The 15,219-nt window shown below is 41.9% G+C and overlaps 1 protein-coding gene across 1 annotated transcript in view; it reads left to right on the top strand.

The window, feature by feature from the left end:
- Positions 1 to 15,219, top strand: part of LOC144761507 (desmin-like) — an 89,618-nt gene that overhangs the window by 49,797 nt on the left and 24,602 nt on the right. Inside the window, exons 5-7 of the mRNA XM_078646839.1 lie at positions 7,221 to 7,316; positions 7,426 to 7,560; positions 7,873 to 7,983. Coding sequence (XP_078502965.1) covers positions 7,221 to 7,316; positions 7,426 to 7,560; positions 7,873 to 7,983 — 342 coding nt within the window. The remainder of the gene's footprint in view (positions 1 to 7,220; positions 7,317 to 7,425; positions 7,561 to 7,872; positions 7,984 to 15,219) is intronic.

The following is a 15,219-nucleotide window of genomic DNA, read 5'->3' as shown; positions in this document are numbered from 1 at the left end:
CCTGATCTCTATTTTGCCTCTTTCTGCTTGTTTCTGACCTTTATTCTGCCTTTTCTGCTCGTCTCTGACCTTCATTCTGCCTCTTGCGTCTCGTTTCCTAACGCTATTCTGCCTCTTTCTGCTCGTTGCTCACCTTAATTCTGCCTCTTTCTGCTAATTTTTTACTTTTATTCTGCCTCTTTCTGTTTATTTCTCACCTTTTATCTTGCCTCTTTCTGTGCGTTGCTGACCTTTATTCTGCCTCTTTCTGCTCATTTCTCAGATTTATTCTGCTTCTTGCTGCATGTTGCTGACCTTTATTTTGCCTCTTTATGCTAGTTCCTGACCTTTATTCTGAAGTTTGCTGCTCGTTACCTACCTCTATTCTGCTTCTTACTGCTCGTTGCTCACTTTAATTCTGCCTCTCTCTGCTCATTTTTGAACTTTGTTCTACCTCTTTCTGCACGTATCTCACCTTTTATTTTGCCTCTTTCTGCTCTTTACTGATCTTTATTTTGCATCTTTCAGTTCATTTCTGACCTTTATCCTGCCTCATTCTGCTAATTTCTGTCCTTTATTCTGCTTCTTGCTGCTCGTTTCCTACCTCTATTCTGCTTCTTGCTCACCTTAATTCTGCCGCTTACTGCTAATTTTTTAACCTTTATTCTGCCTCCTTCTGTATGTATTTAACCTTTAAGCTTTCCTCTTTCAGCTTGTTGCTGACCTTTATTCTTCCTCTTTCTGCTCATTTCTGACCTTTATCCTGCCTCTTTCCACTCGTTTATCACCTTTATTTTGCCTCTTCTTGCTCCTTTCTGACCTCTTTTCTGCCTCTTGCTGCTCGTTTCTGACCTCTGTTCTTCCTCTTTCTGCTCATTGCTGACCTTTATTTTGCCTCTTTCTGCTCATTTCTCACCTTTGTTTTGCCTCTTCCTGCTGATTACTGACCTCTATTTTGCCTCTTTCTGCTTATTTCTGACCTTTTTCTGCTTCTTTCTGACCTCTATTCTACCTCTTTCCGCTTGTTTCGGAACTTTATTCTGCCTCTTTTCTGCTCATGTCTGACTGCTATTTTGCCTCTTGCTGCTCGTTTCTGACCTCTATTCTGCCTCTTTATGCTCATTTCTCACCTTAATTCTGCCTCTTTCTGTTCGTTGTTGACTTTTATCCTGCCTCTTTCTGCTCATTTTTCACCTTTATTCTGCTTCTTACTGCATGTGGCTGACCTGTATTTTGCCTCTTTATGCTAGTTTCAGACCTTTATTCTGCTGGTTTTTGCTCGTTGCCTACCTCTATTCTGCATCTTTCTGCTTGTTGTTCACCTTAATTCTGCCTCTTTCTGCTCGTTTTGGACCTTTATTCTACCTCTTTCTGCACATATCTAGCCTTTAATCTTGCTTCTTTCAGCTTGTTGCTGACCTTTATTCAGCCTCTTTCTGCTAATTTCTCTATACTGCCTCTTTCTGCTAATTTCTCACCTTTATTTTGCTTCTTTTGCTCGTTGCTGACCTTTATTTTGCCTCTTTCTGCTCATTTCTCACCTATATTTTGCCTCTTGCTGCTGATTACTGACCTCTATTTTGCCTCTTCCTGCCTATTTCTGACCTCTATTCTGCTTTTGTCTGCTCCCATCTGAGCTTTGTTCTGCCTCTTTCTGCTCGTTTCTGACCTTTATTCTACCTCTTTCTGCTTATTTCTGACCTTTAGTCTTCCTCTTTTCTGCTCATATCGGATTTTCTGCTCATATCTGATCTCTATTTTGCCTCATGCTGCTTGCCGGTTTCGGCTTGTTTCCTACCTCTATTCTGCCTCTTACAGCTTGTTGCTCACCACAGTTCTGCCTCTTCCTGCTTGTTTTTGACATTTGTTATACCTCTTTCTGCACGTATCTCACCTTTTGTCTTGCCTCTTTCTGCTCATTGCTGATCTTTATTCTGCCTCTTTTGGCTAATTTCTGACCTTTATCCTGCCTCTTTCTGCTCATTTCTCACCATTTTTCTGCTTCACGCTGCACATTGCTGACCTTTGTTTTGCCTCTTTCTGCTTGTTTCTGACCTTTATTCTGCCTCTCTCTACCCATTTTAGACCTTTATTCTGCCTCTTTCTGCACTTATCTAGCCTTTAATCTTGCCTCTTTCAGCTCGTCACTGACCTTTATTCTGCCTCTTCCTGCTCATTTCTGACCTTTATCCTGCCTCTTTCTGCTCATTTCTCACCTTTATTTACCCTCTTTTTGCTCGTTGCTGACCTATATTCTGCCTCTTTATGCTTGTTGCTGACCTTCATTTTGCCTCTTTCTGCTAATTTCTCACTGTTATTTTTCCTCTTGCTGCTGATTACTGTCCTCTATTTTGCCTCTTTCTGCTTAGTTCTCACCTATATTTTCCTTTTTTCTGCTCCCGTCTGACCTTTATCTCTTTCTGCTTGTTTATGAACTTTGTACTACCTCTTTCTGCTTGTTTCTGATCTTTATCCTGCCTCTTTCTGCTCATTTCTCACTTTTATTCTGCTTCTTGCTGCACGTTGCTGACCTTTGTTTTGCCTCTTTCTGCTTGTTTCTGAACTTTATTCTACCTGTTGCTGCTCGTTTCCTCCTCTATTCTGCCTCTTTCTGCTTGTTCCTCACCTTAATTCTGGGTCTTTCTGCTCGTTTTTACCATGATTCTGCCTCTTTCTGCACGTATCTAGCCTTTAATCTTGCCTCTTTCTGCTCATTGCTGACTTTTATTCTGCCTCTTTATGCTCGTTGTTGACCTTTATTTTGCCTCTTTCTGCTCAATTTTCACCTTTATCTTGCCTCTTGCTGCTGATTACTGACCTCTAATTTGCTTCTTTCTTCTTATTTCTGACCTTTAATCAGCTTTTTTCTGTTCCAGTCTGACCTTTTTTCTACCTCTTTCTGCTTGTTTATGACCTTTATTCTACCTCTTTCTGCTTGTTTCTGATCTTTATTCTTCCTTTCCTGCGCATTTCTGACCTCTATTTTAACTCTTGCTGTTCGTTTCTGACCTTTATTCTGCCTCTTTCTACTCATTGCTGACCTTTATTTTGCCACTTTCTGCTCATTTCTCACCTTTATCTTGCCTCTTTCTGCTCATTGCAGACCTTTATTCTGCCTCTTTTGGCTCATTGCTGCCCTTCATTCTGCCTCTTTCTGCTCGTTTCTGACCTTTATTCTGCCTTTTTCTGCTTGTTTCTCATGTTTATTCTTCCTCTTTCTGCTCGTTTCTAAACTTTATTCTGCCTCCAGCGGCTAGTTTCTGACCTCTATTTTGCCTGTTTCTGCTCGTTGCTGACTGTTATTTTACCTCTTTCTGCTCGTTGCTGACCTTTATTCTGCCTTTTGCTGCTAGTTTCTGACCTCTATTCTGCCTCTTCCTGCTCATTGGCGACCTTTATTCTGCTGCTTTCTGCTCATTTCCCACCTTTTTCCGGCCTCTTTCTGCTCGTTGCGGACCTCGATGTTCCTATTTTTGCTAGTTTCTGACCTCTATTCTGCTTCTTTCTGCTCAGTTCTGATCTTTATTCTGCCTCTATCTGTTCGTCTCTCATCTTTATTTTGCCGGTTTCTGCTCATTTTTTACCTCAAGTCTGACTCTTCTCATTTCTGACCTCTATTCTGCTTCTTGCTGCACCTTGCTATCCTTTGTTTTGCCTCTTTCTACTGGTTTCTGACATTTATTTTGCCTGTTGCTGCTCGTTTCCTACCTCTCTCTCTCTGCTAGTTTTTGATCTTTTTTCTGCCTCTTTCTGCACGTATCTAACCTTTAAGCTTGCCTCTTTCAGCTTGTTGCTGACCTTTATTCTGCCTCTTTCTGCTCATTCTGACCTTTATTCTACCTCTTTTTGCTTGTTTCTTACCTTTTATCTTGCCTCTTTGTGCTTGTTTCTGACCTTTATTCTGCTTCTTGCTGCCTGTGTCTGACCTCTATTCTTCCTCTTTCTACTCATTGCTGACCTTTGTTTTGCCTCTTTCTGCTCATTTCTGACCTCTATCTGCCTCTTGCTGCTCATTTCTGACCTCTGTTCTTCCTCTTTCTGCTCATTGCTGACCTTTATTTTGCCTCTTTCTGCTCATTTCTTACCTCTCTATTCTGCTTCCTGCTGCTCATTTCTCACCTTTATTTAGCCTCTTTCTGCTTATTGCTGACCTTTATTCTGCCTCTTTCTGCTCGTTTCTGACATTTATTCTGACATTTATTCTGCCTCTTTCTTCTTGTTTCTCAGCTTCATCTTTCATCTCACTGCTTGTTCCTGACCTTTAGTCTGCCTCTTGCTGCTCATTTCTGACCTTTATTCTACCTCTTTATAACCTTTATTATGCCTCTTTCTACTCATTTCTGACCTTTATTTTACTGTTTCCTGCTCTTTCCTTGGACCGCATGGGGAGCCCGAAGGCCTCCGTGGTCCCCCCAACTGTCGGCCTCCTGAGAGAGCTGGCATTGCTGCTGCATGGAGGGAGCTGCTAGCTCCAGGAGGTGCCACGCAGCCCTCCTCCTTTCTTGTGCATGGCCCATGGAGGGGGGCTCTGTGCGCCCCACTCTTTTTTTATTAATAAAGCCCCGGGAGGTAGAGGTCCTAGGGGCTCAATGAGGCTTAGAAGGGAGCCCGTGCGCCCCTCCTGTTTTTGAAAAATGTCCCCAGGACCTGGCCCACCAAGGAGCCCTTTTGAAAACAAGCGTGGGAGCCTGTGCTTGTTTTTTTTTACTTTGTTTTTGCTGCAAATGTCACGAATTGGCAGCAATTCTTTTTTAATGCCGTGTTGAGGTTCCAGGGGTACTCCAAGACTAAGGCTTGGGGGTTAGGGTATTCCAACCCTGTCCCCTTTTCTTTTTTGTTACTTTTTTTTGTGGGGACTAAGCTGAAGCAGAATCCCAAGATGGCTGCCACTTGCAGTGTTTGCAGCCAGTCACTGCTCTGCATTTCCCCGCACAAGCTTGTTATTTTTCGCATAGTTCCTGCTGCCACAGATAGCACTAACTTTGTTTTCTTATATTTCTCAACAACTACTGAACGGATTTACACCAAATAACTGAAAGTGTGATCTGCGAAACCAAACCGAGAAAATACTTGGGATTATTATGGTTTTGACAAAGACCTTTCCGGTCGAAATGCCTCAGTCTTTGCAATACGTTTCACGGATTATGATACTTTGGAGTACGAGCATTTTTTGTGTTTGGAGTTAAATGCAGTGGTGATTACATTTTATGTGGGTCTGGCCCCCACTGCTCCGCTCTGATCTCGAGAGGTGGATGAAATCGGGAGTCTGAAAGATGACAGCTGATGGAGATATATATCTATATATATATATTTTTTTTTTTAGATATATGTATGTGTGTGTGTGTGTATATATATATATATATATATATATTCAACAATAGTGCAATTCTTGTAAGTTTGTTATCAACATTATTCACATAGTAGGTAATAAAATAATTTAAATGCTTAGATGTTTTTTTTCTTCATCTTACCTGCTTGTAGGATGGTTTGATGATATAGCATGGTTTGCAGGTAACCTTGTGTAATTCAAACACCATCATGGCAACAAATAACCCTATGGATCTATCCAATAAAAAGCGTTTCTCTATATTCGTGTAACAGAATTTATGACCTTGAGTCCTTTATCCCTAATAACTATAGATTGTTGGGGGACCATTCACATCGTAAATTAGTTTCTTAAGGGCAGTCTATATCCCAGATACATGCGGGTTAGTCCACATTCTCTAAAGCCATTTATTGAAAAGAAAATATAATACAACCAAAGGAATGCATTGCAAGGAATCTTGATACAGGAAATGAAAACCTAAAATTCACATCCTGTTCGTGTTAATGTCTTGAATGACATCTTTATGAGACACGCTCTGTTAGCACAATGACTCTGGGGAAGTATCTGTTTTTATAAAGCGTATTTCCCGTCCTCGTTCACCATTCGTTTTAAATGCAGCTCCCTTTTCTTTTGATTTTTTGGGATGATTCCTCGTCTGTTTTCTGGCGGGAGAGACTTCTTTGGAATCCAACCTATGACTTTGTCATGTAGAGCTTATCTCAATGACTGAACGCCTTTTGACGGGTTCTCTTTTAGGTGCCTCTCAAGCAGTTTTTAGATCAGGAAACTCACCCGTGTGAATGGAGTTTTGAGCTTTCTGTTGCTTGTAATTTCTTAAGAAATACAATAACTATTGAAAGACTAGAGATTGAAATCATTGAGTAGCCCTTGCACAGTGAAAGTAGATAGTTTTCCTTCTACAGTTTTTTAATTTACTACTAAAATTGTACTTTGTAGTAAATGAATGTGTTGATCACAAGGCAGCCATTGCCTTGGAAATAGAGGTTGTTTTTCTAATTGCATGTCTCCTTCATGGCGATGTTAATCATAAATCTTCTTCGAATGTATAGTTACTTACAAATCTCCCGGTTAAATTAGCTTTATTTAAGCCCTATAGTACAATCAAGGGCACTAAAATAGGCAAAATAGATCCACATTTTGGGAAAAGAAAAGCAGTTGGACTAAATCCGTTGTTTCAAGGGGGCAAAAGCATTGCCTCTTACAATGTCTCACAGGAATCCATGTTTTAAATTGATTTTAAGTTTGGACAGTTCTGGGTTGCAAGACAACACAACTTCATATTCAATGTGTTAAGTTTTACATAGTTTAGAATCAACAGCGGGTGATTAGAAGATTTCATGATCATTTGTTTTAAAGGGGATATCTGCCCGTTATCTCTACAGCACAGAATCCTTGTGTGTTTTTTTTTATTTCCTCATGTGTGTAAATGAGACACAAACCGCTTTATTTGCTGCCTAATACCATGGAGCCATGTTCACACATCCAGGCTAGTGTAAGGCCAAAAGAGGGAGGTCCCTGATGATATCTGGGTAAAATTGGCTGAGCAGCACTATTGGAAAGAAGTTGTTTTTTTTAGACTTACACTGCCTGTCCTACACCTAGTGTTGAAGAGGAAAGGTAGATTATGTGTTATGAATGGGTGGGCTTGCAGTGATGCACAACATTCTCAAGGATTTCACTGGATTGGTTGTTTCAAGCTCATGAACTTATTTGATTGTTGTTTGTGCATGAAGGTCCACCCAGTTCACCGCTGTACTAAGTCTGTTGGCCTTGGTCGAGGTCTTACATTATAGAGCAGGTCAATTCGTTATAACAGTGGCGGCCCAGCACTTTTGTAATTCTGTTGCCAGGACAGTTATGCATTTGCGCTGATCCAACTCGTCTTTTCTTGCAGGACGTGGACGCCGCCACTGCTGGACGCATCACCCTGGAGAAGCAACTGGAGAGCTTGGAAGCCGAAATCGTGTTTCTGCAAAGAGTTCACACTGAGGTAAAAAAGAGCTCCTCAAAATGATAAGGGTGCGGTGTCAATGTCCATAGGTCTGCTGCAGACTCCAGATTATGTTTACCACGTGCCCTTTCTTTGCCGCAACACGCAGGAGATTGAAGATATGATGCAGCAGATTTACAGCGCCACCACCAGCGTGGACATCGCTTTCTCCATCCCAGACCTGGCCGCCTCTCTGAGGGACATCCAGTCGGAGTACGAAGGGATTGCCGCCAAGAACCTGCAGGTGAAGTCGGAGCGCGTGCCCTGCGTGGGCTGGAGTGACATGTCACATCGTGTACAGAGCAGCGAGGCGCAGCCTCCCTTTGACGCGCACATATTGCTCTGTAAACATCTGATGTTTCCCCCGCGCCCCTCCCCACGGTTCCCCCCTCATTAGACTTCACTACTTAATCCAGCATTGGAATAATATAATTCCGCCCGGGTGATTGATGGTTTGGGGGGAAGCTTTGCTGCTTGTCTTGTTAATATGACAGAACACATTTTCCGCTTGCGGTTGCCCGACTTACTCTCCTGCGTGTGTGTTTGTTTCCCCCAGGAGGTAGACGAGTGGTACAAAACCAAATTTGTGGACTTCAATCAAGCTTCCACGAAACACGCGGAGAACGTGCGACGTTTCAGGGAAGAAATGGGAGACTGCAAGAGAAGTGTAAGCTGATTTGAAAAGGCCTTCCAGCTTAGGCTGTGTCACTTCCAATAGGACACTTGCCGGGGATGTCGCGAGGCCCTAGAACATGCCCGTCTGCCCGCGCTCCTGTCTTGTGGAAGTGACGTTCTTACTCGGCCGGGTTGTTGGGGGAGGGGAAGGCGCATTTTTTTTGCCGAGCTTAATGCAACAGTAAAACGCAGGGTTGGCGGGTCTGGAAAATTGATTTCAGGAGGCCATGGTTGGAAAGGGCTGTCACCAACTTTACATCATTTATGCAGGCCGGATTGTCTTATTCTTAAGCTAGCCGTCCATTTCAGGAACATTTGAGTCGATCGCTTACATTGCAAGCATATTTTATGTTTCATGTATTTATAGCAATTTCAATGAGAGTTAAATTCAGAATCACAAGCAGGGGGATTGTTAACAACAGTAAATGCAGGAACTCAAGGAGTTCCACAGGAGCCCGCTGCCAGGTACCACACCTCATGCATCTCTCTTTCACCATCTTACACTTCTTGCCTCTTTATTTCAGTCTCAAAGGTTATTTTTCATCTATGCCTTCCCCATTGCCACTGTTTCCCGATTGTTCTCTTCCTATCCCTTCTCCCGCCTCATCTCACTTTTAAATAGGGACAAAGTCAGTTGATGATAAAATATGTTTCTGTCCCTAAACGTGAGCGCTACCGCACACCACCCACAACCACCGGCATAAATTAAACAGTGGCTTCCTATTGAGGCAGACACTCTTGTCCCCAGAGAGACTTGGGTTACGTGTTTGGACAGGTTCAGCGTAGAACACATCTGTCTCATGGATGAGGCCTGATCTGTCACCCATCTTCACTTTTGTAATCAGACTTTGGTGCTGGCCTTGTGATTTTAAATGCGTCACAGAGTGCTTCTATTGCACTGACTATCTTGTAAATTTCACTTGTATCCACAACACTCCAGGGTCTCTGGCAATGTTCCCGCTAATTATTTTTCTTTGTATGCTGCAACACAGCATACATGTACAAACTTTTCTGAGCGGTGTGCGTAAATAGAATTCCCTAGGAGTCAGAATGCGACTTCATGTGTGCTACTTATTCTAAGGGTCATTGAGGTGCAACATCTTACTTTCACTTTTGAAAAGAATGGGCTCAAAGATTAATATTGAAATATATAATTAGTCTAGTTACGTTGGCTAAATAAAAGCCTTATGTTTTAGCGAAAGCTATGGATGGGCTGGTAAAGCTTCCGAAATAATCCAATATTTTATGATATGTCATTACACATAGAAGTATTATTGTTCTGAGATGAAAGCAATCCCTTATGTACCTAATTGTTATTTATTTGAAGGTGCTAGATGCATCCATATTCTGTGTGCCACCTGAATGTATATGTGGCCTTTTTACTCCACCTGTTCAAAGGTTTTGATGCTTCTCCTGAAAACTGTTGTTCTCGTGCCTCAGTTCGGACTCGGACCACTCATTTCATCATACTTCCTCTTTCACTAATTCTAGTTCTTTCTTACACTTTCATGATTCCTCTTGCTCTTTAACTCACTAGGGGCCAGATGTAGGTAATTTTATTTTACCACCTCTTAAATACCGAATCATACCGATTCGGTATTTAAGAAGTGGTAAAATATAAGTACCGAGATGTAGGTAAATACAGATGTGCATTTACCGAATCGGTAAAAAATCGGTATTTACCGATTCGGTAAATACCGACCGGTAATGCCCATTCATTCCTATGAGCTTTGAAGCCCATAGGAATGACTGGGCATTACCGATTCGGTAATTACCGAATCGGTAAATACCGAATTTCACAAGGGTGCAGGGGGTGTCACTTTGACACCCTCTAGCACCCCCAAAACGGGTTCAGGTGCCATGTGGCAGGCATACCTGCCCTAAGGGCAGGTCTGCCTGTCATATGGCACAGGTGTGCATGCACACATGTGCATGCACACCTGAATCGGTATTTTACCATCAAATAGGATTTGATGGTAAAATACCGATTTTTTAATGCTTGTGGGACTCAGAAGAGTCCCACCTACATATCAATTTTCCAGAATCGGTAAAAATACCGACTCGGTATTTTACAGAATCGGTAAATTTACCGATCGGTAAATTTACCGATTCTGTAAAATACAGGGCCCTACATCTCAAATTGCGTTTACCGGTCGGTAACGGCCGAATTCGTCCGTTACCGACCGGTAAATGCCTACCTACATCTGGCCCCAGATGTAGGTAGGCATTTACCGGTCGGTAACGGCCGAATTCGGCCGTTACAGACCGGTAAACGCAATTTGAGATGTAGGGCCCTGTATTTTACAGAATCGGTAAATTTACCGATCGGTAAATTTACTGATTCTGTAAAATACCGAGTGACTGGGCATTACCGATCGGTAAATTTACCGATTCTGTAAAATACCGAGTCGGTATTTTTACCGATTCTGGAAAATTGATATGTAGGTGGGACTCTTCTGAGTCCCACAAGCATTAAAAAATCGGTATTTTACCATCAAATCCTATTTGATGGTAAAATACCGATTCAGGTGTGCATGCACATGTGTGCATGCACACCTGTGCCATATGACAGGCAGACCTGCCCTTAGAGCAGGTATGCCTGCCACATGTCACCTGAACCCGTTTTGGGGGTGCTAGAGGGTGTCAAAGTGACACCCCCTGCACCCTTGTGAAATTCGGTATTTACCGATTCGGTAATTACCGAATCGGTAATGCCCAGTCATTCCTATGGGCTTCAAAGCCCATAGGAATGAATGGGCATTACCGGTCGGTATTTACCGAATCGGTAAATACCGATTTTTTACCGATTCGGTAAATGCACATCTGTATTTACCTACATCTCGGTACTTATATTTTACCACTTCTTAAATACCGAATCGGTATGATTCGGTATTTAAGAGGTGGTAAAATAAAATTACCTACATCTGGCCCCTGGCCCCTAGGTCATTTAGTCCCTGAATATAATTGGGCCTCTAATTCAGTTTCAAGTGCAAACTTCCATTTGTGCCTGAATTTGGATTATCATTAATACTGTTTCCCTCGCTTGATTTTCACCAGGTATTAAGGGGTCATATAGTGTAATGCCTCTTTCTCCGCCTTGGACTTTGTGAAAACTTGTGACATTTTTTATGTATTCTCCATTCCCAGGGCTGAAAACCATGGCGGCTGCAAGTTGTGCTCCTCCAAAATATAACACCCTGTGCGAACTGCAATTAATGGGTGTGCAATTAACACCAAGTTATAATCAGGCCCTCACTCTTTCACTTCCTGTCTTACAGTTTTGCATATATTCAACATAAAGCTTTTGCTGTTGTCAGCTGTTAAACACAGATATATATTATCAGGGTAATTGGCATTTGTAACAACTCATGAAATATATAAATAGTCTCACCTACACATTAAAACTCTCAACTTATTGAAAGTCGCACAATCACTCTAGTGATTACACAAGCCCCAAAAAACAAATGAGTGGTCTGCGACGGAAACGGATGGAAAGTCATACCCTGGACTAGTTGTAATTCCATATTAGTGGCAGTTTGTAGTCCAGGGGCTCGAGTCGGGGTACCACACGGGTGGACGGCGTCCCCCACTTATTTTACCGGGAGCTCGATAACTGGAGCAAATGGAGTCACACATTCCCTCTTTGGCCTCTCTGGGGGCGAGATCGGAGCCCATTCAGAACGCTGCTCACACGCTGGCGTCTCTGATGCAATCGCATCTAAGGGGTGAGTGAGGGGAGGCAATGAGCCTGATGGTGCAAGCCACCTTTCGTTTCGTCACTTCCTGTCGTGACGTCAGCGTCCCACCACTTCTTATTTTAGGACTTGTGCCCTGGACTTTGTACGCAATACAAGTGCTAGTTCACAATAGCAATTAACCTATGCACACACTCTCCCTATCAAATGTTTAAGAAATAAGAATACAAAAGTAGAGGGTGGGAGTTTGGTTTAAAACATGTATAAATGTACTGTGACAGCACTGAAAACTGTACTTTGCTTTTAAACCTATCCTCTAATCGATATAAATCGATCAATCTAATATATAACATTCAGATGAAAAAATGATATAGGATAGTCAACGTTTGGAAGCACATCTGGTCAAAAAAGTGAATGTTCTATCTATTTTGGTTGTTTTATATAGCATGAACAAGCCTAAATGGCATCAGAGTGCTTTACAGAGGGAAAATAAATCTGAGCATCTGGAAAATGTGACTGCAATGTAAAATAAAGACAACAATTAGATAACAAACCACACATGAAAATCAACTCTCAGGAGAAGGGAGAGCACACTTATATACACTATTGACAATGTGATTAGACAGAATAGTAACTTTCATAGCAATGTAGAAAACGAACATGTTTACAGAACATTTTATGTAGTTTTGTTGCACGCATTAGTGTTTTAAGAGAGAATATCTTTGATGACAGAAGTTTCTAATACTATAGTAAGAAGTCAAAAGGCATCAGCAAACTTCATTTACTTGCAGTAGGAAACCTGAAGTCAGATATACAGCCTCAATTCTGCAGACATTTGTCACATTAACCTAAATTAGAACTGCAAAGCCAGCCTTGCAATGTGGGACACAGATCACCTCTCACTTAAACAAAAAGCCTTTTGCTTTCTTTTCATGTATGCATTTGCCCTTTAAAGGCTGGTGTTGTTCCTTCAGCAAATAGACTTTATTATGCATGTTTCTGCGGGCACCCTGCGCAGAGAATAATGACAGAATACTAGGCTCGCACCTTAGAGGGAACTGCCTTCTCTGGGTTGCTTGCTTCAGCAAATAGTTAAGCTCAGTATGAAACAGACATTGACAAAGACAGTGGGGCTGGCTGACACTGTCAGACTTTTAGATATGTCAGCGTTTATTTTGTCATGGTTTTTGTCAAACGTTTTTGATCAGAGAGCTGCCGGGCCGTCTGCAATATATAAAAACAAAATTCTAAAAGCAAAAATATTTCTGTTCTGAAAAACCATATATTGCATAGCGATCCCTGACACTGAAGAGGCTACTTTATGTACGGATCTGCTCCTTGTGAAAGAACGGAACGCTATCACTCATAGTCAATTTAGTTAATGACTGAACTGCCCTAAGCTGTATGCTGAAGTGGGCGGGAGAAATATGTGATTGACCCTACAACAGGCCACTGGATGAAGAAGGTCGGTTAAAAGTCCCTATGTGTAAGAATATGAAAACTAAAATTTTAGTGAAATCAAAAGGTTTGGGCTAACGCTAGAATAAAACAGAACAAAGACCCTTTAGGACAGAAAAAAGTACGAGGTATATTTTTTTTGTTCAAAATATAAAACACGTACCCATTATAGAAGCTTGTCAAACTGGAGAGAGAGGAAGCTTTACTGCTCCAAACATCTGGTTGAATTAGGGGATGTCTTCGGAGGAAGGATTTCAGGGTAGGCACGTCACGTGCCACTGCTGCAAAGACTGCTGGAAGATGAGAATCGGTGCTGTGAACCCTGGCAGGTAGCTCGTTCAGGGGTCCTTAACCCTAGCCCATTTCAGGTGGATGTGGTCCCACTCGTATGATCTTTGGCGGCTATAGGGAGCTCAATACAGATAATGTTTGTTTGAAAACAATACTGAGGTATTGCCTCTGGTGTACAGATCTATTGGTGATGTTTTGAACCCTCTGAAATACTATTTTCAGAAAACAATACCACTGTGCAAAACGAGCACGACCAGAAAACACTTGCTCATAGGGATAAAACAAAGACAACACAGTTCCAACCATACACCCTACATGTTGCAGCATGCTGCACATGTAGGTAAGTGCTATGGTGTCCCACATTGGGGTAATAAGTGCTATAGATAAATGTTACAATATGATAACATAATGATGTAGAGCTAGCTAGGTAAGGCATTGCTGAGATTAATCCTATAAGAACTTTCTAGATCAATGCAGCAGTTGCAAAGTTATATTTACCTCTGAACCCCTGACTTGTAAGGATTTTTGCTGAAGCCATCTTTGGTCTTAGGGAAGCTGTCAGCGCAGGAAAATATCTTATGCTATTGGCAGTTTTACAAATAAAGTTTCTTTAGCTAGACATCAGCAACTGGTACATAACACGTTTTACATTTTATTGTATGAGATGCAGTGCCTTTTATAATAGAGGCATTAAAAAGCATGGGCGTCATGGTGTAAGGGCACTGAATTAATCACGAGTCCCCCTAACTGGCACACCTCTGCAACGGTGACCTGGAACTTTGCTACTTGACCCTCATGTTTATGCCACGATCAGCAAGATTGTCACTTCAGGTGATTTGGGTGGTGTGCATGATTTGAGCCTGAGATCCTCCTACGAGGCTCAGGAGGAGCCTGACAACGTACCAGAGACAATGTAATGGTACACATTTCCCACTTAGTGCACCACATTGATGAAGCCTCCTTGAATCTGACTCTGACTGTGCTGAGTGGCTGCTGATCCCCATCTGAGTAAACTGAGTACTCACGTGCATTGTTGTTTGTTTGGGTCCTCTAATCCAAATCCAAGCTATAGGATCAAGGGATCATAGACATTTTAGAACATCTTGGCCTTTGACTTTATGTTGTGTTTTCTTTGACAAAGACATTTTTTTGGATTCAGATCACTAGCTAGGAAGGGGCTACAGAACTCTAGTTTTCATTGAGTGTCTCCATATTAAGGGCTTGAACTTGACTTTGGTGGATAGATACTCTGTCACAAATGTGACCAACATCCCAACCACATTATTATAAGTCTGATATATCCTAATGTACTTGTAATAAGACAGACTTGATATCCTTTGCGTTTGGGACATAGTACCCGTCCACCAAACTCTAAATTAGATCCTAAGTGTAGTATTTAGTTTTGTGGATGCTTTGGTCCATTAAAGTAACCTTATTAAGTTAAAGTAAAGGACTCCACTTGTCTCTATTGGAGCCCAGCAGTCTCTGATGCCCCTGAACCCCCGAATCGGGTCTGACAAACTCCCTTTGTTACTCCATGCATTCAAAAAATTAAAACACTGGAAATATTATGTTTGGTTATTATTTCCCATGGAATAGAAATACAAACCAAGACTCGTCACTTGACATATGACAATACCGTTCGTCAACTCTGGGAATCTGCAATGCCAAATCACTGATTTAGTGGTTTGCAACCTGGGGGGGAGGGGGGCTAAAGCTAAAGAAAGTGTTGCCCACCAAGCACTAAGAAATCCAGTTCGAAAAACGCACCCTGGTGTACTATT

The sequence above is a fragment of the Lissotriton helveticus genome, chromosome 6 (assembly GCF_964261635.1).
Source record: "Lissotriton helveticus chromosome 6, aLisHel1.1, whole genome shotgun sequence".
Taxonomy (NCBI): domain Eukaryota; kingdom Metazoa; phylum Chordata; class Amphibia; order Caudata; family Salamandridae; genus Lissotriton; species Lissotriton helveticus.
Note: the sequence above shows the minus strand (reverse complement) of the source record. Positions and strands in the feature narration are given on the sequence as shown.